This window comes from Cavia porcellus, unplaced genomic scaffold (genome assembly GCF_034190915.1).
Source record: "Cavia porcellus strain 051 isolate PalLab524CR breed Dunkin Hartley unplaced genomic scaffold, mCavPor4.1 scaffold_31, whole genome shotgun sequence".
In the NCBI taxonomy this organism is placed as follows: Eukaryota; Metazoa; Chordata; class Mammalia; order Rodentia; family Caviidae; genus Cavia; species Cavia porcellus.
In genome coordinates, this window is record NW_026947514.1 from 35,620,836 (window position 1) to 35,644,413 (window position 23,578).

General features: G+C 34.4%; 1 protein-coding gene across 8 annotated transcripts in view; it reads right to left on the reverse strand.

Moving 5' to 3' along the window:
- Positions 1–3,555: 3,555 nt before the first annotated feature.
- Positions 3,556–23,578, reverse strand: part of Fut8 (fucosyltransferase 8) — a 409,437-nt gene continuing 389,414 nt past the window's right edge. For all 8 annotated transcript variants that reach the window (XM_063240896.1, XM_063240899.1, XM_063240894.1 and 5 more), the window contains 4 exons: positions 18,407–18,653; positions 16,554–16,730; positions 8,511–8,661; positions 3,556–4,533 (listed from right to left, as the gene is read on the reverse strand). In XM_063240896.1, the coding sequence (XP_063096966.1) occupies positions 4,216–4,533; positions 8,511–8,661; positions 16,554–16,730; positions 18,407–18,653 (893 nt within the window). In that variant the 3' untranslated portion in view covers positions 3,556–4,215. The remainder of the gene's footprint in view (positions 4,534–8,510; positions 8,662–16,553; positions 16,731–18,406; positions 18,654–23,578) is intronic.

Below are 23,578 nucleotides of genomic sequence, written 5' to 3' on the forward strand. Positions count from 1 at the left end.
AACTATCCCGCAGTTGGCTATGGCAAATGGGACCTGTGTACTTCCTGTCAAGTAGGAGATTTGCATTCAGTGAACTTGCAGTAAGGCAAAGGAGACACTCAAAGACACTGTTTAGGCCAGTGTCTTTCCTCATTGAATATGCAATGAATTGAATATGCAATGATTGCTACTGCTTAAAACTAAACAATGATAATAATCATTCCAGAAGGTAGTTTTTAAAATATGCATTTGCTCTCTAAAACTTCAACTTCCCCAGAAGCTGGGGCTGTTTATTTTCTCAACTTTACTAAAGAGAAATCTGGTAAATAGTGTTGGTTCTGTGTATAGGAAAAAGTAAACCTCAAAGAGGAAGCAACTAGTCTCCTACTCATTTGAGACACAATGAAAGCCAGGATTAAGACTGGGAATCCATGTACAACAGGCTTGAACACATTCAGGATTCCAGTTAGTCCTGTACCACAGAAGTGTAGGACAAGATATCTTGCTCTGTCAAGAGTGGGAAGTCAGGCTTCTATGCTGTCATTAATATTCCTTTTTTGTGGGGTGTGTGTGTGAGGTGCTGTGTAGATCCAACCTGGGAGCATTTTACCACTGAGCTAAATTCCCAGCCCTTTTTATTTTTGGACAGGGTCTCACTAAATTGCCCAGGCTGAGCTCGAACTTGCCATTCTGCTGCGTTAGCCTGCTGAGTAGCTGGGATTACAGATCACCATGACACCCAGCAATATACCCAGGATCCTGTTACTCACATTCATACTCAACGAGCCCAGGCTAACATAGTTCTCAATAGGTCTTTTTCAGAAATGGGTCATCTAACAAGGAGGAGATCAAATTCTTTTAATTTAATCCTAATGGCAGGGGTTTCGGGTACTAAATCATCATGGAGAAAGCACAGCAGTGGTGATTCAATAGCAGCTTTTCCAAAATGGCTAAAGGAATCATTATTATATACATGATGATCTGTAAAATAGTGGCTCTAAGCTTCGGAGAAACATGTGGTCAGCAGGATTTTTTAGTCATTTGTACCTGTAGGGTTAACAATTTGGTTAGCCTGCTCTACTCCTACCATATTTTCTCACTGCTAAGTCTCACTCTTTGCTATATGATGGAGTAAGCCCCCATGAACCAAGCTAACAGTTAACAACTATAAAGCTTAAAAAAATACAAAAAAAAAATGCCTGAAGGTACTAAAGACTGAATAGAACCCAGGCAAATTCCGTAAAGAAAATGAAAACTGGAAAAAGAGAATAGTACAAGGCAAGTGTCCCTTCTTAACGACTTTTGGGGCTGACAGAAAGCTGCAGTGTTTCTGGCTGAAGAATCAGATGACACCACAGAAACAGCAACTACAGATGCTGGAAAGTAAGAGTGGAAATCTAAGGACATACAGAGAAAAATAAATAATGTCTTAAATTCTATGTATAATCTCCACCCAAATCTTGGGTTTGTTTTTTGAACTATGTATAGGAGAGTCTCCAGCTAAATATAAAAGAACTGAATTGAGATCGAGTTGCTGCCCAACAGAATTTATAAGTCAAGTCCAGTAGAGTTAAATGTTGACTGATATAAACTAAGAACTCAGCATTCCTCAGAAGAATATAACAGAATTTACAACACAAACATTTATAATGTTCAGGGCTTGATCTAAAATTACTCAACATATGAGAGGCCAAACCACCAAGCCAAACCAACTGACATTCTATAAAGACAAGATAAACAGTGGAGGCTAATTTTGAGATTATTCAGATACCTTTACCAGAAAAGGTTTTAAAGTAGTTATTATAACCATATTCAATGAAGGAAAATATGCTTATAGTCAATAAAAAGAGGTAATTTCCATAGAGAAATAGAATTAGATGGAAAGCATAGCACTAAAAGATAAAATACCCCAAATTAAGTCTTTGCCTCCATTTCAGAAATACTTCTTAAATTTATTTCCTTCATTCTTTCATTTTTCTTTCCTTTGATCCTTTTGCCTTTGGAACTGGGTCAATTTAGAACTGAAAAGAGACATTTACCTTTGGCTCTCCTAGAAAGGCTCAAATCAAACCCGCAGTTACTGATACGCTGATGACAAGAGAGATGGGAACAGCAGAGTAACTCATATTCAAAATTACCTCTGTTTCATTAGTTGGAGAGTCTATTTAAAAGGGTTTTTTTCTTTCATGGTACTGGTGATTAAAGGCAGAGCCTTACACATGCAAGGAAAATATTCTACCACTCAACCACTCATCCTCAGCCCTTTCCAGAATTTTATTCTGAGACAGGGTCTCTCTGAATTGCTCCCTCCAAATTTGCAATCCTGCCTCAGACCTTTGGGCACCTGGAATTATAGGCTGGCACTGGCACACTTTTTTAAAGGTTTTTCTTTGTTTCAAAACTAAATGGCAAACATTTATTTATTTATTTATTTAGGTACCAGGGATTGAACTCACAACTGCATGCTTACAAGGCAGGCGCTTATGCCACTGACCTGAATCTCCAGCTAAATGGCAACTTTCTTACTGATAGTGTAGGTAGTTATTTTTGCTCTTTGGGAAGGTTCGACTTGAGTGATGGAAAGAATTTAGGAACATTGAAGGTGTTTTTTTTTCTTGAGAAAAGTTCTCACCATGTAGCTCAGACTGGCTTTGAATTCACCATATAGTCTAGGCTTGCCTTCAACTCTTCCTGCCTTAACCTCCCAAGTACTGGGATTACAGATGTGCACCACCTCACTGGTTTAAAGATTCTATATACAGGTATTTTCACTTAGGTTAAACTGAGATTTCCTTTCTGAGATGCCTGTTATTTAATATTAGGCCTGATGCTTGTTCCTACATGGACAAAATTTTTCTTGTAGAACACAGAAGAAAAATGAAATACTCTCACAAAAAATCTGTAGGAGACAGGTTACATACAAATAGGAAGAGTTTTTAAAAGGACAAAAGTCATGTTTAGAGAGAAGGCATCAAACTTGTATCTTCTCAAGTGATTTCATCATGGAATTACTGAAAGGAAGTAGTGAACCAGATAATCCCAAGTCTGCTTTGGGTCTCATTCTGGTTTCTCTCCTTTGTTCACAAAATTCTACACACTATGAGATATACGTTTCACAAATACAGTCAACTTCCCAACTCCAAAGATTCTTGGGATTATAAAACACACACAATGACTGGGAATGGCACAAATTGACTTCTGTATAAAATGACAGAAGCCTCATAGTCACAAAAGTGACAACAGCCATAATAAGACAGATTTTTAAAAGACATAACAATTTCTGCAGGAGTTAGGAGTATTATTTCATTCAAATTAAACAAGCCAACAATATCCAAAAAGAATGCAATCTCTTAAAGAATGTTCTTAGTAACTTTGTAATGTCTAACAACTAAAATCAGTTTTCAGTATCAAAATAGACCAATGTCTCTTCCAGTTAAGGCCTGATTAATCACTCTATAGAAGAAATTGAAAAAAGTAAAGAAGCTGAAAAACTATAAAACTTTTCTATTTATCACAGTCCTATCATAAATACGACCACATTATCCAGTGATACAACATTCTAGAAACTTTACTAAATTCTTTTTTAAAATTTATTTTTTGTTATCAAAGAGAATGTCCAGAAACATTGAGTACTAAAGAATTTGTTCATGGAATTATTTTACAAAAGTTCCTAGTGGACAGAAAATTATTATTTTCTGATGTATCCTTCATGTATTAATGATGAGGTGGATGAACTGATGCACTTACTTAAAAAAAATCCAGACAGTCTTACAAAGGAAAAAATATCCATTCTCATTTTGAATCTGTTGACTGGAGTGAATTCAGTGGTCACAACACCACCACTGGTTAAGAATCAACTTCCCCACAGTTAGGAAATTGGTTCAGGTCTTCTCAGTTAAGTCACACAGGTCTCTCAGATATAGGCACCATGTTTGAAATCTCACACAAAATGTCTGTGTTACTTAAATTACACAATGTGGCAGTGTTTGGTTCATGGGGACATAATACTTAAAGAAAGGGCAAAGTAGAAAACAATCTGCTTGCATGTTACGTGTGAGTACATTACTGTACTGTGCATGGGTTTGAGGGCATTGGAGCCCTTGTTAAAGAGGAACTCCATCAACAAAGTATCTGTCAGTTTCCAGTATGTCACTGTTAGGTCAGGGCCTTCTTCATCTATTGGTTGACTGAAATGGTTCAAATGGAGTTTGGCTGTTCATCTCTTACAATTGAGTTTTATTTCTCAGCCTCAGGATATGTAGGGTACTTCACTGTTTCTATTTTCTCTCGGACTTTGTAGGAGGGATATAAACCTGTTCTTCCCAGTTTTCTGTTGACACCTTTAGAATAACCATCCCAATGATTTCCAGCCACACCAATGATATCTCCAGGTTCCATGGGGATTTCCTCTTCAGTTCGAGGTTGGTGAGGATAAATAGCAATCTGGTTGTGAGCATTTTGACCACCAAAATAGTAGATGTCATCTAAAGAATGAAAGTTTGCGGAGGCATCAGGATGCAGTGTTTGCATGATTTCATAAGCAACTCGACAGACCTTGAGGAAGAGTGGAAAAAAGTGTGTTAGTATAATATATAAATCACTCCTTCAGAGCTATCTGAAAGCCACTGGCAAAAAGGCTCTAGGACTGGGAGGGCTGAGAAGTAGTAGCTTCTGGTTGGTAGCTTTCAATCCATTTGCTGTCATACTCTTTTTTCTTTTGTCTTTTTCCTTTTTATCGGTACTGGGGATCAAACTCACGACTGCCTGCTTTCAAGGCAGGCGCTTATGCCGCTGAGCTAAACCCCCAGCCCCTGCTGTCATATTCTTAACCTTGTTGCTTATGTCTTTTCAAAAATATGTACCCAAAAGATTATTGCAATCAAGATGAGGGAACTATATATATTGTGCAAAGTAATCTAAAATATGAAATCAATTAATTTCAGTAAATATTTGTTAAGAGTTATACAGTTATCCAGCCTGGTCACTATAACATAAAAATGAGTTTGTGCTTTGAAAAGGTTTAAGGTTTAAGGTTTAGGATTGGGGGGCGGGGGACTGGGAATTGAACTCAGTACCTTGTGCTTGCCAGGCAGATGCTTGTGTCACTGAGCTGTATTTCTGACAGAACAGTAAATATTTTATATAAGTACTGTTACTCTCTTTCATCCACTGTTAATCCTTTGTTCTTTTAAGCTAATTCTGAATTTGGTCTAAGAACCTTTCTTGATCAAGATTTATGTAATTACAGACAATCAACTTGCATTGACAACTGAGAAAAAGCACAGCCACCTTTCTGTTCTAAAGAGTTTTAAGTGTGCAATGTGTATAGCAGCATATTTGGACTGATCTAGCCTTTGGGTAAGATGCAACTATCTCACTAGTATAATTTTAAGACTACCTAAAAGATTCCTCTGTCCAAGGTTTATCTTCCTTACCTACTGAATGCCAAGTGAACTTTCATAAACTAACCTTCACTCTTTCAACTTACTGCTTTGTGATAAAGTTAACCTGTAACTATCTCCATAAAGAAATAATATTTTAAGCAACTAAAAAACAGATTCAAGATAAAGTAAATCGTTTTCTGAAATGAATTTCAGAATCTTTCGTAAGAATAGGTGAAGACAGATGAGAAAACTACCATTTCGCATAGAAAATTCTTCCTTCATACATCCTGAACTGAGAACACAACTTAATTTACATTTTCCTAAACCTTCAGTTGTGATCATCTCAGTCAGTGAAAAAATGCAAATGATGTCTCCTCTCCCCACTCCAACCAGTGCTTCAGAAGCTAAGACAGCAGTGGTGGTGATGTCTAAACCTTATAAAGAATTTAGATTAAGATGTAACACTCATGCCTATAATTTTTGCATGATCAAGCCTTCTGTTTTTCTCCCTAGCATGGGTTTGCATTCTTCTTATATTGTCTACAATAGCTAATGGTCACCAGATCATTTCTTTCTCATTGCTGCTATATACTATAAAATTCTTTAAAGGATAGTACATAGAAGACAAAGTTCACATGATAAGACAATTTAAGAACTGTTGAGACACTAAAAAGATATTAAACTTGCAACACTTTCTAATCATCTTGTAGAATATAAGGCTATCATCAAGAAAAGCTGGGAATCAGTTTTTTTCTATTCTGGTCTGAGATTTGGTTCACAATATTTTATGTCAGTCTTCTGGATGTATGGCTTTTGTCTTCTCCCATTTTGTAGCATGCTTGTGACACATATAAAAAGTATGAAGATTAATTTCCCTAAACTCAACATTTGTGGATGAGGTATGATTGAAAATTAAAGTAAAAGGTACATTTCCATCAATCTCCCTCAAAATACTACACTTTACTTTGAACACACACCCCATCTTTCTTGCCATTTTCTGAAGCAGCTCTGGAAGTCTTCTTTTGTGAGGACAGTATCATTAGTTGTGCTATTGTGGCTGTCTTGATATACTGAATAGGTTAAAAAATGTTTATCTTTCATGATCACTTTGACTTTGGGGAAAAGCCAGAAGTCACAAAGGTCCCTCCAGATTAGTCAGTGAGGTTGATGAGAACATACTGTAATGTTTTTATGCTTACGGTAAGGATTAGGGCATATAAAAACAGATAATATGCTTGATGAATTGCTAAATACTATTCTTGAGGGTTTATAGGTAATCAGTCTTTAGTCACCTTACACACACACACAAACACACCAAACAAACATACAAAAAACTCCAACAACTATTTAGTAAGTACTAATGTTATTACTGTTTTTAAAAGTAAGAAAGTAAAAAAAAAAAACCCAAACATGAATAGGCCACATAATCTGTTCAAGGCCTCACAGCCACTGTGAGGTCACTCTTGTTCTCTGCCAGTGAAGTGTATGGCCTTTTCTCATACTCCATTTCTGGGGCACTTAAAAAATGATTCTAACATGGATTTATGGTGAGGGAATTTCCACAATCCAACAACCAATTTTATTTTCATTGTAAAAATATTAAACTGTGCTAAATATCTCTTTTAAGAAAATATCTGCAAAAAATATAGAGGTGCAAGTTAACTCCAGAGATTGGCCATTGAGTGTGCAGTCACTTCACTGCCATGAATGCTACAGCTGATAGTCATCAAATAAGGCGGTGATGGAGAATCCTTTAGAGCCTCTAACGATACAAACAGCCCACTGTGGCACATGTGCTCTAGGTTTGCCACCACTGAAATAAGACGTGTAACATGAAGGTGGTCACATTTGACAAATTGCCATTCAGTACATAAATACAAGGCATTTTTACTGTGAAGCTTTTATTCTGAACACTAACATTAAATTTTCTATTCGAGTTTTTATTGTGATATAAACCTCTGACCATGCCATTACCACCACCACAAAAAAGGAAAAGCTTCTCAAAGACAAGATCCTTACCCCAATTAGTGAGAAACATCAGTGGATTTCTTCCTGGGAACTTGAAAGTAAGAAAGTTTTCTGTCTGATGAGCACTGTTATGGGATTCCTGTTTTATACAGCTGTATTTGGGTATTAAGTTGTATTCTTAGTCCCTACAAAAGAAATCTATAGCCTTTGCCTGGATATCTTTCTGACAACCTCGTCACCATACCATTGTGACAATATACTTTGTCATTTAATAAAAAAAACTGTCCATTTCTTTTTCTCTCTGAAACAAATTCTCATGAAAGTGATGTGGTTTTTGTTCTTCATGTTTCTATGTTTCCATTCAGCACTGAAATCTATCTTTACCTTATACTAATATATATTTTTGGTAATTATTCTCTAGTTGTTTCATGTATGCATTTTGATTCTGAATGAGGACAAAAACTGTATCTTCAGTCTCCTCTTTGCCCTTGCATAACTTTTAGTATAGTCAGCAGTTGTTTAAAAGAACTAACCAAAAATGTGTGCATAAATGAGAAAGGAGAATAAAGTTGACAATAAATGTTATATGGACACTCCATAAGTCACATAATGCTGATTGAATCACTTATAAAACACACATGCTAAACTCATAATCAATAACTATATGCAACAATTAAACTTAAAGAATGTATGATATTGTATCAAATTTAACAAACAGTTTCTTGCTTAGAAATGTAATACAGGACTTGAAAATTAATTACATTTACTCTTAGTTCTTTAAGGCAAGAGAGACAAAATGCTTTGCATTTAGGTCTCTCAGTGTACTGATGTACTGAAATGAATGGACTCTGATTATATACTAACTGTATGCAAAAAGTAGTAAGTGTGCTTAATTACTCACAGTTTTTGTTAAATGCTGTGAACACATTAAGTACATTGAACAATTCTACCAACAAGTTTTAGTGAGGATACTCAACCTCTGCTTGCAAACAGCTAAATAACCAAAGAGCTCAAACAGTTATGGAATCTTCTTTCATAAAAGGTATCATTACTAAATTTAGGAAACTTTACCTGAGTCATGGTAACTAACACTAAAAACATACACACAAATAATACTTTTCCTAATGTCAATATGACCAAAAAATATTGATCGTTTAAATGTCCTCTACTGTCACTTACCTGGGATGAAAAAGTACACACTAGGAAGTCTGCCTGGGACAGAAAATGTATATCCAGGATCACACCCCGAAGGGAATTTTCTGTGTACCTATTGTGTAGTCCAGCAGACCAAGATATAGAGTTATCACTAATAAATTCATAATTGGGGTACCTGAGAAAAAAAGAAATTTATACATGGTCACTGTAACCACTGTAATCCTGTTGGGAAACTTGGTCTTTTGATCAAGAGCTCCTCTGTACCAGTGAGAAGAGCTTCAATTATGGCATTCAATAGACTACTGTAGCTTCTGAGGTGTCTTGGAACCAATGAGTGGCGGAAACCATCTAGAATATCCTATATTAAATATTATTGGTATAATATATAAAACACATCAAAATATCCTTTATCAATTCATGAAAGAGTTAAAAACTTTAAGGCTCTTTATTCTATTTGTAATAAAGCCCTTCTAAGAGTTTATCCAAACTGTTTTCATACTTGATACTGAACTCTTCCTTTAGGAAAAAAACATAATAAATTTAAATTTTTAATTTGCGAGGCTGGGGATTTAGCTCAGTGGCATAAGCACCTGCCTTGCAAGTGTGTGGTCCTGAGTTTGATCCCTGGTACCGATAAAAATGAAAAAGACAAACAAAAAACAAACAACAAAAAAACCAAATTTTTGATTTGCGATAATTCAGATTCTGGTTGAACTTTCTAAATGTTATTGACATTAAAAATTAATGACATGAAGAAATTAAGGGATGAATATTTTAAAATCTGTGAGAACCAATAGTCTACCTCTCATCTTTTCTGAAGAACCATCTGCTTGTAACCAGTAATAATGGAAAGTCATTTTCATTTTCAGGAATTTATGAAGCAAATTCCTTGTAGGCGTCCAGTAAGTAATATGTTGGCAGTCTTGAGACAGGATATAAAAATATTAAAAAAATTGTTTTTAAGAAGTACCACCTCTTCAAATGATTCTCTTCTGAATCAGCTGTTTAGCCTCTTCTCTACTACATGAAGTAAATCTTCAGAGTGAAGTTGTAAACCTTAGGCAGTTACATGAAAAGGGGATCATAACTGTATATGCTTCATATAATTTCATAAGCATTAATACATTGTGACAACATGCTTAAATGAATGTCTGATGGAGTTAACGCTCAGCTGTGATTGCTAACATGTTCATTTAAATATACACCTAATTTTATTCCTTATTCTTTAGATCTCTGCTTAGTATCACTTCATCAGTGAGGATTTGGCAGTCTCTATCGGTTTTATCTGCCTAATGTTTCTCTGCGGTTCTTACTGCTGTCTGACATGTATTTACTGCCTTCACCTACTGCCCACCTCCATCAGCCTTGATTGGAATATAAGCTCCCTGAAGGGAGATATTTTATCTGCTCTGTTCAGGGGATTATTCTCAGCAACTAGAACACAATCTGTAATATAACAGAAGATGAATATTTCCTAAAAGAATAATAATTCTTGTTTTGATAGTCTCAAATACTATGAATCAGTGTTTGCCCTATAAACAATATTCCCAAAGTCAGAATTCTGCCTTATTTTTATTTGTATCACAGTTCCTACCATTCCACACAATGTTATTTGAGAAATACATGAACAAGCAAGTGATTCCTTTTTCTAGGATCTTATCTCAATCCCCTAACAGTTGCTTCAGATTTCTCTTCATTTCATGGCCACCAAGGCATTTCCTTTATTGTCTCTCTAATAATGACTGTTAAAGTCATAGTCTCTGAGCAGTGCTTCAGACTGATATTCAATGATCAGATGTTTGGGCCTTATTATCTTTGACATTCTGTCCTCCCCAGCTCAGAAGCAAGGAGATGAAGAAAATGTCACATTTGTTTAAAAATAAAATAACCAGAAATACTTTAAATATGATCCCTATATAGGTACGAAACCCAGGACTAGGGCAGAAACAATAACATATGAAAATGCTAGAGGGTGGAAGAGAAGGGGAGCTCATAAGATCAGTTCAAGTTTTATAACCTTGAATAAAGACTTTGTATGGTTTGGGTGTTCAGTGCAACAAAGAAAGGAATGATCTATTTACTAACAGATGAGACTAATATTAATGGCCTTTAATCAAAAAGGTGCTGAGATTTCACAGAAATTTTTCTGTATATAAAAGATGGAATTAAGAAGGCTGCTGAGAGTGAAAAACCAAAGCAAACCAAAGAGTGGGAGACTTCCTACTCCAATAATGTGCATGAAACTTTCTGTACAAATGTATTTCTTTAAAAAAAAAACACCATAAAAACAAATTTGTTCCTTTTGCCCTTAAGTACGCTGACATGGGAATTCTGCCTGGAGGTTTCAGAGACTGATAAAATACTTTTATAAATTAAGAATAAAATTTCCATTTCTGAAATCTTTCTCTACAATGAAAAAGATATTCTTTCTTATTTCACTGTATCTGGTATATGACTCTTTCAGAACACTTAACTATGCTATCATTATTTTACATACATATTATACAAATATATTTATATATTTTAAATATTGTCTGATATAAGGAGCCACATAATATCTTTTATTTATGTACTATGTCTCACATGTTATACAGTTTAAATCAAAGTAGTGAATAAATATGCCACTCACCCCTAATTGATTTCACAGGACAACCAAACAACTTACAAAACCTTTTTTTTGCCTTTACTCATTTCAAAGTACCTAATTTTAGAAAGAGTTCATCTAGCACTTTTGACAATGAATAAACTAGGTAAATATTTCATGTGAGAGATTTCTTTTAAAAGCTTGTTTATATTCCTGGCTCCTCCCTCCCCTAATCTCTATATCTCAGAGAGTGACATTGAGTAGACAATTTTAATAATTTTGTGATTTAAATTTTAATATTGTGAATTGGTTGTCATATAACAATGGCTGCTATAGTCATTGGAATGCTGGTGCTAAAATCCTGTGGATGAACGCAATGAATCTAGAGAAATCTAAGGTGTAGTAGCAAGCTGCAAAGGCTTAATTGTACATTTTTGCACAGAATTAATATGTACTGTATAAAGCTAATCATGACACCTTCACAGGTTAAGCTACCAGAAAATGGCTTTTTTACTTGTGTGAGGTCAATGTATCATTTAAATTTAATTCTTTATCTCTGCTCTCTCTTGAAGCAGAAAAATCTTACCTTGTACATACCTGTTACCTGCTACCTGTTACAACAAGACTAATTCATGATTTTCATCTCCTGCAACAATGGCAGAGGTTTTATGTTTTGCTTAGTTATCAAAACTAATTGTGAGAGGACTAAAATAGGGTTAGTCTATTCAGAGGGATAAAAATGTAAGTAAAGGATGAAGGAAAGAATATTTAAATTCTTGAGAATATTTTCAAAATGATTTTGAAAATTAAAATGAAAAGATTTCCAAAGAAGGCAAAGTTATGCACAAAGTGTTACTACTATGTTTATAACAGATTATGGAGAAAACTACTGCTTAGAATATCACAGGGAGAGAAATTATAGCTTGTGACTACAAAGAATAAATTAAAGTTTTACTATTTTTACAGTCCAAGTAAATCACTGCCAACATACTGTAAGGGTTGCTTGGTAGAAAAATGTCGTGCTGGCCAGGAATAGTGGTCCACACCTATAATTCTAGCTATTAGCTGGGTAAGGCGGGAGGATCACAAGTCTGAAGCCTGCTTGGACAATTTAGCACAATCCTGTCTCAAAAAAAAAAAAATTGTAAAGAGATGTCACTCAGTGGTAGAGTGTTCCTGGGTTTGATCCCCAGTGTGTGTGTGTGTGTATGCACATGCACGTGTATGTGTTGGGGGAGCACTGCAGAGGAGTCATGCTGTAGTATGGGACCAAAGCTGTAAATTATTTATCTCCTTGAAATACTTCAAAGTCTAGAAATCAAATTAAGAAACTAATGTAGATAATTTTGAGCATATCTTAGGATAAATTTGAAAGCAAAGGGATGGAAAAAGATATCCACGCACATGGAAATCAAAGCAAAACAGTAGCATCTATATTCATATCATAAAATAAAACAAAAAAGAAAATTCTAGGCAAATATTCTTGATGAACAGATGCAAAAATCTTTCACAAAATATTAGCAAACCAAATTCAAAATCACATCAAAAAGATTATGCACCATAAGCATCATAGTGATGCAAGGCTGACTCAACACATATAAATCAATAAATGTGAAATACTTTACGAGCAGAATGAAGAACAAAAGCCATGGTTAATCTCAATAGATGCAGAAATAACAAAACTTAACATCTTTTAATGAACAGGTCTCTCAAAAATGTACAGAAGTAATATCTCAAATCAATAAAGGCCATACATTATGAGCCTACAGATCATATCATACTTAACAGTGAAAAGATTAAAGCTTTTCCTCAAAGTCTGTAAACAAGAGCAGAATGTCCATTATTTTTTTATTGGAACTCAAAATCAAACTCAGGACCTCTAGCTTGTCAGGCAAGTGCTGTGATGATCAGCTATATCCCTGGCCCCTGAATATTCACTCTTATCACATCTGTTCAACATAGTATTAGTTGGAATAATCAAGTAAGAAAGGGAGGAGCATCTCGATATGAAGGGCAGTGGGGAAATTATTTGCTAATGATATGATCTATACAGAAAGCCCTGAAGACTCCACCAAAAAACTGGTAGAACTGATAAAATAAAGATGTGGGTCACAAAACCAACATACATAAAAATCAGTAGCATTTCTATACACTAACAACAGACTATCTGAAAAAGAAATTAACAGTCTCATTTACAATAGCATCAAACAGAACAAAATAAAATACTGAGTAAAATCAACCAAGGAAGTTGAAGTTCTTTACATTGAAAACTGTAAAATATTAATTAAGGAAACTAAAGACACAGATGGAAAGTCAGCCTCTGTTCAAGCACTGGAAGAATTAATATTGTTACAATTGCCCCAAGTAATCTACTTACTCAGTGCAGTTCCTATCAAAATTCCAATGTCAGTTTTCACAGAATTAGGAAAAAACTGAAATGTCTATAGAACCCCAAAATACCCCAAATAAAGCAATTTGGAAAACGAAAAGCCTAAAGCTACTGTAATTAAAACAGCATGGTGGAATAAAAATAGATATAATGAAATAGCACCAAACTCCTCCTGGAACAAAACCAAGAATTAATGGTCTAATTTTCCCAACAGGTGCCACAAGTATACAAAAGGCACAGATAGTCTTTCTAATAAATGTGGTAGGAAACTGGATACTCATAAGCAGCAGAATTAAACTGGAACTTATACCATATACAAAAATCAACTCAAACTTGATAAAATATTTTTGTTTAAATATGAAATCAGAATCTGAAAACATGAGAAGAAATATGGGGGAAATGACCTTAAAACACAGGCAACAAAAGCAAAAACAGACAAATGGGACTATATTAAAGTAAATTATTTCTATACAGCAAAGAAAACAAATAACCAAGTAAAGAAACACCTAGAGAATGGGAAAAAATTGCAAATTATACATTTGGAGAAAAGGCTAATATCTAAAACACACAAGGAACGCAAATACTAACATGAAAACAAATAATCTTACTTTAAAAAGGGCAAAAGATCTGAACAAACAAAGAGGTCTAACAGGTACATTTTAAAAATGTTCAATACTTGTAATCATCAGGAAAATGCAAAAAAAAAATCACATAATGAGGTACTACCTTATACCTGCTAGAAAGGCTGTTATCAGACAGACAAAAGATATTAACTATTGTTGAGGGTATGGAGCAAAGGGAACCCGTGGGCACTGTTGGTGGGATGTAATTAGTATAGTTACTATGGAGTATACAGTTACCTCAAAAAAGGTAAAAATAGAGTTAGCCAAGCCAGCAATTTCATTTCTGAATATATATCCACAAGCACTGAATTGTATGTATCAATATGGATATCAGGAATTGTATACTGTATGATATATGTCAAAACTGCTAAAATAATAGATTTAAAAATGCTCATCCTCAAAAATAATAAGATAGGGAAGTGATGGATATGTTAATTGGCTTGATTGGTTCTACAATCCATACACAGATCAAAACATCATACTATGTCCTTTACTAACAAATAAATGACCTTTTACTAGTGACTTGAGAAATGGATCTAATATTATATTAATTAAAAAATTGGAATTATATAGAATATGGTCAACTACTTAAAAACATGTAACTGGGAAGACTATGTCAATATTTAAACAGTTGTTGCCATTGAATAATGGCATGGTGGGTAATAATTTTTCCTTGCTTTCATTGTTTACCAACTTCTCTATTTTCTAATGAATCATTTTGCTGTAATAAAGGAAAAAACTTTATGATACATTCAAAACCAAGTGAAAGAATGGACAAAATTGATATTACTTGTTTCAAATCATAAATTCAGTCTGGTGCTTTAAAATGAGGAAACATGGTGAACTAGTTCTATTTGGTTTCTAATACATCTGAACATTAATTGAAAAACTGAAAATTTATTATGTTTTGTGCCCACATGTTCATTTAATCCTTAACTCTCATATTAACTAAATTTGGTACTCGGCTGATGAATTTCTTGTTCATCTGCGAGCATTACTGGTTTTATTTTTAATTTGTCTCTCTTTGCCATCCTCTGACAGAAAAAAAGGGACAAAGAAATCTATTAATAAGCCAAATAGTTTAAATGATTCATTGCTAATAAAATGTTTTCAAACTACTAGCACTGAAATAAGCAAATTTCAGTATTTACTGGGAATGAACAGCTACATATTAAGTTGAAAGTGGATATAATCTAGTCAAGAAGACAGAAGTAAACAAGTGCTAAACACCGTGGCAGAGTAATGTATAAGGGAAAACAACTCAAGTCACAGATTCAGGTATGATTTCTGGAGGAGACAATATCTCAGCAGGGGTAAGACTATGATTTTATTTTTCTTTTGTTTTCTATCTTCATGCATATTTTATATTAATAGTAAATAAGGGCCATTGCCAGGTTTCATCAGGATACTACACTATTCTAAGAAGTTTCCAAATAGAATAGTGCTTTGTGTTTCATAGCACCTCATGCTAAACTCATAGAAGCATCACTCACACTGGAGGTAACTGTTTACTCCCTCACCAGAGTGGGCTTTCCTTAAAAGTAAGGAGCATCTTGCTCATAATGGAGACCCTAGCATCTAGCATAGTGCCTCAAATACAGACCAGCTCAAAAAATAATGGTTACTGTTCAATGAATGGTAGTAGAATTTATTTCTCCACTTAACAAATTTCATCTTTTAATGCTTTCTTTTTGTAGCATACATTCCAAATTTCAGAAAATTTAAAAACAGTTTATTACACGTATTCTGTTGTCTGTAATTATTAATGAAGACAGATCAAAAGGGCAAGGAACTAGCATGTTTTAATGCTTGTAGTTTTTGCATGGTTGGTTAATGTTATGAATTGAATGTTATGAATTGTTAGTATCCCTCCAAATTCATACTTTGAATCCTTAACTCCAATGTGATTATTTTGGCATTTGGGAGGTTAATTAGAGGTATGTGAATTTATGAGATTAATGCCATCTTGATGGGCTTAGAGTCCTTCTAGAAATAGGAACATCAGAGAGCCTGCTGTCTCTTCTAGCACACACAAAGAAGAGATCATACGAGTACACAGTGGGATAGTAGTTGCCTAAAGTCAAGGAAAGAAGCCTCAGAATAAAATCTACCTTTCTAGCACCTGGATTTTTGGTATCCCAGCCTCTATAATTGTGAGAAATAAATTTCTGTCACTCCAGTCATCCCATCTATGGTATTTTGTTATGGCAATTCTAGCAGACCAGTACTTTGATACCAAGAAGTGGGTGATGATGTTTAATGATGATCACTGGTAATGATGGCAGTGGTACAGTTCTTTTTGGATTTCTTATTACAAAGCATCAGATAATAAATTAGCTCTGATTAGATTAATAGTTATACAGAGTAATTTGAATTTTAATAATACAATAATTCACAATATTATTATAAGAAGAATCACAAGTCACAGAAATTAGGATCCCACCCGAAAACCACTAGTTGGTCTAACTTACTTCGTTTTGGCCTCCTTTAACAAAGAAGGATCATCCGTGGCCAAATATACTCTTTTTTTATCCACTTGCATTCTGCGTGCGAGAAGCTGAAAGTGTTCTTCAACATGTACCATGTACTCCTCAATGGGATGGAAGGCTGCTTCTGTTCCCACTTTGTCTGTGCGTCTGACATGTACTCTGGGGGAAAAATTCAGATTCTGCTGATAATGCACCCATTCACCTGGTGTTTTTCAGGGACTCAATTTATATCCCTATTCATGCTGGCATTTTGGGCAATTTTGACCAATTTATCTTTCACTTTTATTTTTATAAAGTAAAACAAATCCTGAAGACTTTCATGCATAATTTAATATATTATCATGTTGAACAATACAAGGGGAATTAGATAACAAGGAAAGCTTTTGAAGATTGCTTTCTTATAGAGCAAGTAATTGGTATTCCAGAAATAAATGGAAGATTTCAGGAACACTCAATGGCTGCCCAACAAAGAAATGGATTTAAATATTTGGGTTTTGAGATCAAAATGATACCAGGATTCACAATTAGTACAGAACAGTAAAGTTACTTTTTGTAGGGTTCTGATGCTAACATTTTGTTTCTTCCTTTTACCCTATATAGCAGAGTTACTATAGTTGCTAGCTTGCAGAATTTAAAACTAGGGAAATCACAGACCCATGCAAACCTTTCCTATACCACTTTTAAGGCTGGTAAATCTTAAAAAAACAAAAACAAAAACAAAAATTTGTTGGGTGTAGTGGTCCATGCCTGTTATCCCAGCACTCAGGAGCCTAAGGCAAGAGGGTTGCCATGAGTTCAAGGCCAGCCTAGACTACATAGTGAATCCAGAGCCAGCCTAAAACTACAGAGTGAGACCGTGCCTCAAGAAACCAAAACAACCCACCCCCTAACAAAGTATCTTTCACTGTTTTAAGCTCATAGAGCCATTCTAGTTCTATTGTTGTATTTATAAATAATACTCTTTTTGTTTTTATTCTGCTCATCTGTCCTGTTTAAGAAAACTCGAAAACCATAACATTCGATATACAGATTTACACTGTCCCACACAGAGTAAGACACAAACTTCTAGAGCACGCTCTCCCCATCTTAGTGCTTCCAAAGTCATTTTAGTGGAAATAAGAATAATAACAATCATAGCTTTTCATAATTGAAAGACTTCTTAAATCTGTTCCAAGCCTCTTTATAAATCACTACTCGTGGAGAAAACAGAAAATGGTACATTTGTTTAATGAAAGGCTAAAGCAAAGCCAGCTTTGTATTGTGAATCTGGATTATTCTGTTATCATCATGACTATTTTTTCCTTTAGATTCCATTCCATAGTCACAGGAACACTTATTTTGTCATATTTTCCTTACCACATTTTTTTTTAACTGTTTTTCTTAGGAATTAGGTTGTTCCATATGCTCTATAGAGATGAAGTGGGGCAGAAAGAATGACTTTCTGAATTTCAATGAAGTTTCATGAGCTGAAATACTAAATATTCTGATTTCATCATGAACATTTTTGTTTTAGCTCTAACATTAATAGGGAACAGTAACATTTTTCTGTATAAAAACTAAGACACAAGATGTACAGTGGGCAACAAGAACATTAAAAACAAAGGAGATAAGTAACAACAGGAGGAGAAGCCAAAGGCAGAGAAGCATTTAGACAGCAACAGAGTACTATTTCAGCAATTCTTTCTGCTGTGCTAAGTGAACAAAGGAAGAATAACCATACTGCACCCTCTGTTGGGGCTACAAATATTAAACTATATATTGTAATGCTCTATAAAGTTAAAATTATACAGTCCTCTACTATATGTCACTGAGGGGTAAAAAAATCAGATTCTTACCCAATAACTGGATGCTTGAAGCCAAGCTTCTTGGTGGCTTCTTCTATTTCCTTTTCTAGCCAAGGCTGTGGGCGGATCAAATATTTGACAAACTGAGACACCCACCATACTGCAGGATCACCATGGACTCGTATGAGGCGATCTGCGAGATCTTCTGGCACAGCCAAGGGTAAATAGGGAGGACGAGGATGAAGACTGTCTACAATGGGGAGCTCAACCACTTGAACATTTTTGTCCTTCACTTCACCTAACAGAATATCAAAACATATTATCACCACACTGCATTTCTCCACCATGTAACAAAAATTCACTCTGGGTGCATTCACCCAGCAACTCTCATAGCAACTTTAAAGAAATATTATAGTTTTCACCACATTGGAGTTAAAATAACTTACCTTATTACCAGAACCAAAATAACAAGAGCTAAACTGCAGGGTAGTATGCCTTTGCTCAACATTTCTATCATTCCATTACATTATCACCTCATACCCCAAGTTATGGAACATCGAGAACTTAAAATATCCAATCAGAGAACAGCCATATTGCCAGTAGACACTTGTAATTACCAAAATTGTGTTTTTGTTGTTATTGTTGTCTTTGAATTGGAAAATAAAGTGTTTCAAAACTTCCAGCTTGTTATTATAGCATGGTTCTTACATTAATTTCATGACAGTGCAGAATGACTCTGAAAATACCTAAAGATTATAAGTCACACATTTAGATTGTTTGGAAAAAAATAGGTAATTCTAAATTACTTTTCTTGGATACAAACAAACCTACTGTAGTTTCAGCATGAGAATATATGTAATATTTACTTGGACATTAAAGTTCAACAGAGATTCAATATGAATTTTTATACATAATTATTTTCAGATAGTTTTATCTGAATACACCATTAAAGTTGTTATTCTATTGAATTTATAACATAATCATAAGAATCATATCACAATGCATAATCATATCACAATGCAGTACCCAGCATCTCTAGAGTTTACATATTAAAGACTGCATGGTAATAACTAGGAGACAGAAGAATATAGGCAGAGAGATTTCACTGAAGTGAATTTTCAATAATAGAAAACATTAGCCAGAATATACAAAGTCACTCCATTTAAGGTACTGTCATAGTGCATGAAAATAATAAACATAGTCACTAGACAATTAAAGAATACACTTGTAGAGAACAAACCTAGAATATGTGTAAAATACATTTACCAATGTGAAAGTTTGTTTGCTAATTTACATTTATAAACAAAATGTTTTAAAGTAGATAATCTGAGAATATAGTCAATAAAACTAACTGCACGGTTTTCAGCTTAGTATAATGAAGCATTAAAATCCTCTGGTTAAGTCTTTTCTGATATATAAAACCTCTTTCATGATTCTAAGAACAAAATCCTTGAAACATGACACTTGTTGCATGCATAAATGACAATAAAAATTACCATCAGTATTGCAGTTCATTCAACATCAGTTAAGAAAGAATTGGGCAAAAAAAAAAAAAAAAAGAAAAGAAAAAAAAAAAAGAAGGGGCCCTTTATCAGATGAGAGAAACTAATTAAGAGTATAAGGGGAAAGAGTGAACTGCATTTTAAATTAAGTTGTTATAGCCCTCCCTAAAGCAAGGAACACGGGTGCTTTTCTTGATGTGGAGCAGATCAGAAAAGTACATGAGAGAAAACAGAAAGAACAAAAGAAGGGAAAAGCTAGCTCTTTTTAATAAAAAAATAAGGGAAGCACCTCACATCTTATGTGTAGCCATAAATCTCATTTTCCCTAAGAAAAAGCAAAATCAGTAAGGTTGTTTTACTTTTGTGATTTTTTTTTCCTAACAAGGTTACTCTACGTGTTTAGCTCCAAATTCCACTTTTATGAAAGTCTTTTCATCTGATTGCTTTAAGGCCTCAACTTTCTTAATGCTAGTTCTATTTACAACTTTAGGAAAGAAATAAAAACTATACCTATGTCTTTAAAATACATAACTCAGTTTATTTTTCAGATTATTTATTCCTTCATTACTTTGTTCAAGCATCTGTTAATACTACCATGTGACTAACAGTGGGACAGTTAGAACACACAGTAATACCAGATTTCTTGCTCTCCAAATAAAAACAACTTGAAGGTAAGTTTAAAAACTTTACCCAGACCAGACTGCTTTCAGGGGAAAAAAAACCCCAAAAACCATACAACACTGACAAACATGCAATTGAAAAGATAAATCAGTCCTGAACTGCTTGGTTAAAAAAAAAAAAAAAAAAAATATATATATATATATATATATATATATATATATATATATTTTTTTTTTTTTTTAAATTGGTACCAGGGATCGAACTCACGACTGCCTGCTTGCAAGGCAGGTGCTTATGCCACTGAGCTAAATCCCCAGCCCCAGTAAAATATTTTTTAAAAAGATATTTATATTTAGAAATGATTGAACTGGCATAGAATAAATTTATTGTCCTCAACAATGGTATAATTAAAAGTGAAGGAACATAAAATACTTAGAAGGTCCCTTATTTACTTGTTTTACAGTGTATTGGAGTACATATTCAGAAGAATTATAATTTGGATGAAATTCTAGAAATGATAGTCTCATTTAGTGTTTTCTAAATTTTAGTCATTTGTACCACATTTATCCTTTTTGACTATATCATGTATCACTTGGGTTATTTAATATTTTTTAAGTGGATTTACTTTTTAAAATTTAAATGAATCTATTTATAAATATTAACTATAAACATAAATCCACTGAAACAAGAACCATGTTGTAAAATTCTTTATGGATATCACTGCTAATAGAGGGCTGTGAAGCCAAGTCACATTTCTGTTAAAAAGGGTGATGGTGAGGTTTCTAAAATTTAAATTTTTTTTTGTGTGTGGTTTTCGTTTTTATCGGTACCAAGGATAGAACTCATGACTCCCTGCTTGCAACGCTTATGCCGCTGAGCTAAATCCCCAGCCCCTTAAAATTAATTTGTTAATGACGTGATTTTGTGCTTTGGATTTATGGCATCAAGTTTGCTAATCATTCCCATCCTGCCCTAAGCAGAGTTTGTCAACCAAAACCCACTATGTAATTCCAAAATGCATTATAAAGTTATTGAAATCAAAACAGCATGGTTCTAGAACTAAAAATAGACATACTGATCAATGGAACAAGAAACAGGGTAGAAAAATCTCAAAATAAATCAAAGTATTTATGGACAATTGACTTTTGACCATGTACCAAGAATATATGTGTCTCTGGTAAATGGTACTGGGAAAACTATGTATTCACATATAGGAAAATGAAAAAGGACTCTTCTCTCACACCATATATAAAGTCAATTCAAGACATATAACAGACTTAAATGGCAAATCAGAAGTTATACTAATATACACACACACGCACACACACACACACACACACACACACACACACACACACACCACACACTCCCCAACGAAAACCTCTATGACCCTGGCCCGGGCATCTATTTCTTGAATAGGATTTTAAAGCACAGGCAACAAAAGCAAATTAGACATGTGGGACTGAAGTGAACTAAAATGCTTCTGCATTTAGAAGATGAGGAGACAACTCAGAGATTGGGAAAAATATCTGCAAAGTGTAACTGGATGGAGGTTAGTCTCCAAAAACATAAGGAACTCAAATATTCAGTAACAGGAAAAACAAGCTTATTCAAAATGGGTAAAGTATCTGAACAGATACTTCTCAAAAGAAGAGGTACTGAATGGCCAAAAAAAGTATTTAAAAATGCTCAACATCTCTAATTATTAAGAAAATGCAAATTAAAATTACAATGATACACCATGTCATATCTGTTAGAATGGCTGTCATAAAAAAGATAAATATTAAGTGTTCTTGAGGATATGGAAAAATGTAACCACTGTTGTGGTGATGTAAACTGTGCACTGGCGGTGGCATATAAATTTTGAAACCTATATTTCTTTAACACAAGCAAAAGCATTTAAGTATGACCCCTCAAATCAATAAAACAGAGTCATTTTGTCAAAATTTGGTACTCTAAAATAATATGCACAATAAACCTTTCAGGAAAAGAATTTTTTTATTATGTACAAAAAAGTAAGCACTGTTAATTTACACGGAACCAGTACCAACTAACTAAGCTTTCTACAACTGATTGGCCAAATCATGTTTAACTGATACTGTAATTATTGTTTCAGGAACCTATAAGATCTCTGACTATGTTCTAAACGTCTGTGCTCTCCTTGCCTCTAATTAATATATTGAAATCCTATCCCTTAATCCTAATACCCTTATATAAAGAGACTCCAGACAGCTTATTTGTCCCTTCTGAAATGTGAAGATGTAACAAGATAGGAAGAGAACCTTCTTCATCAGGCAATGATTCTGGAGTCTCTAGAACTTTGAGAAATAAATTTTTGTATATAAGACAACTTCTTTCCCCAGTTTATGGTATTCTGTTACAAAGTCCAAATGGACTATGGACTATGACATTTCCCTTGCTGATACTCTTGCTCTATAAGGTATTCTTCCTATCAGCAGATAAAACATACAGGTTTGTTAGTGCACTTTCAGCCTTCTGCTAGGAGCACAGCCCTTTGGAAGGGATGATTTGCATAGCTACAAGGAAACAACTCTAGAGAAGCTTCTCTTCCCTGCTAATAACAGTACCATCTAAAAGAATTATTCTGTCATTTCATGTAACAGAAGGCAGACATGCCCTAGAACTGTTCAATTAGAATTATTCATCTTTACTAGCATCAGTAAAGAAGGTTTGTGAAGCTTAAAATTTACCTTGAATGAAGGGTTCTGATATAGAGAAATAAGTTTCAAGAGTGGAAGGAATTTGAGTGCCAGTCAATGAGATCCTTCTGTACTTACTGTCATCTTTCTTCAGTTGATATCCAGCCAGCTGTTAGTGCCATGACTTCACAGAAAAGCAAAACTCAGAGAGAGCATCCCTGAAGACAGAACTAACTCACTATGAGGACTATTCTATACAATTACTAGGGAAAAATCATTTCGTAATTAAATTGTGGCTAGGGCTTCTTGGAAGCCCAGTGTCTTGCCATGTAGGATATGGTATGCAGGAATATAATTCCGTATGTCTCTAGTTACTGATGAGGCTTCAATGGTCCCAAGATGCTGTGATGGCCCAGGGCAAGCCTGCATCAGCTGAAGAC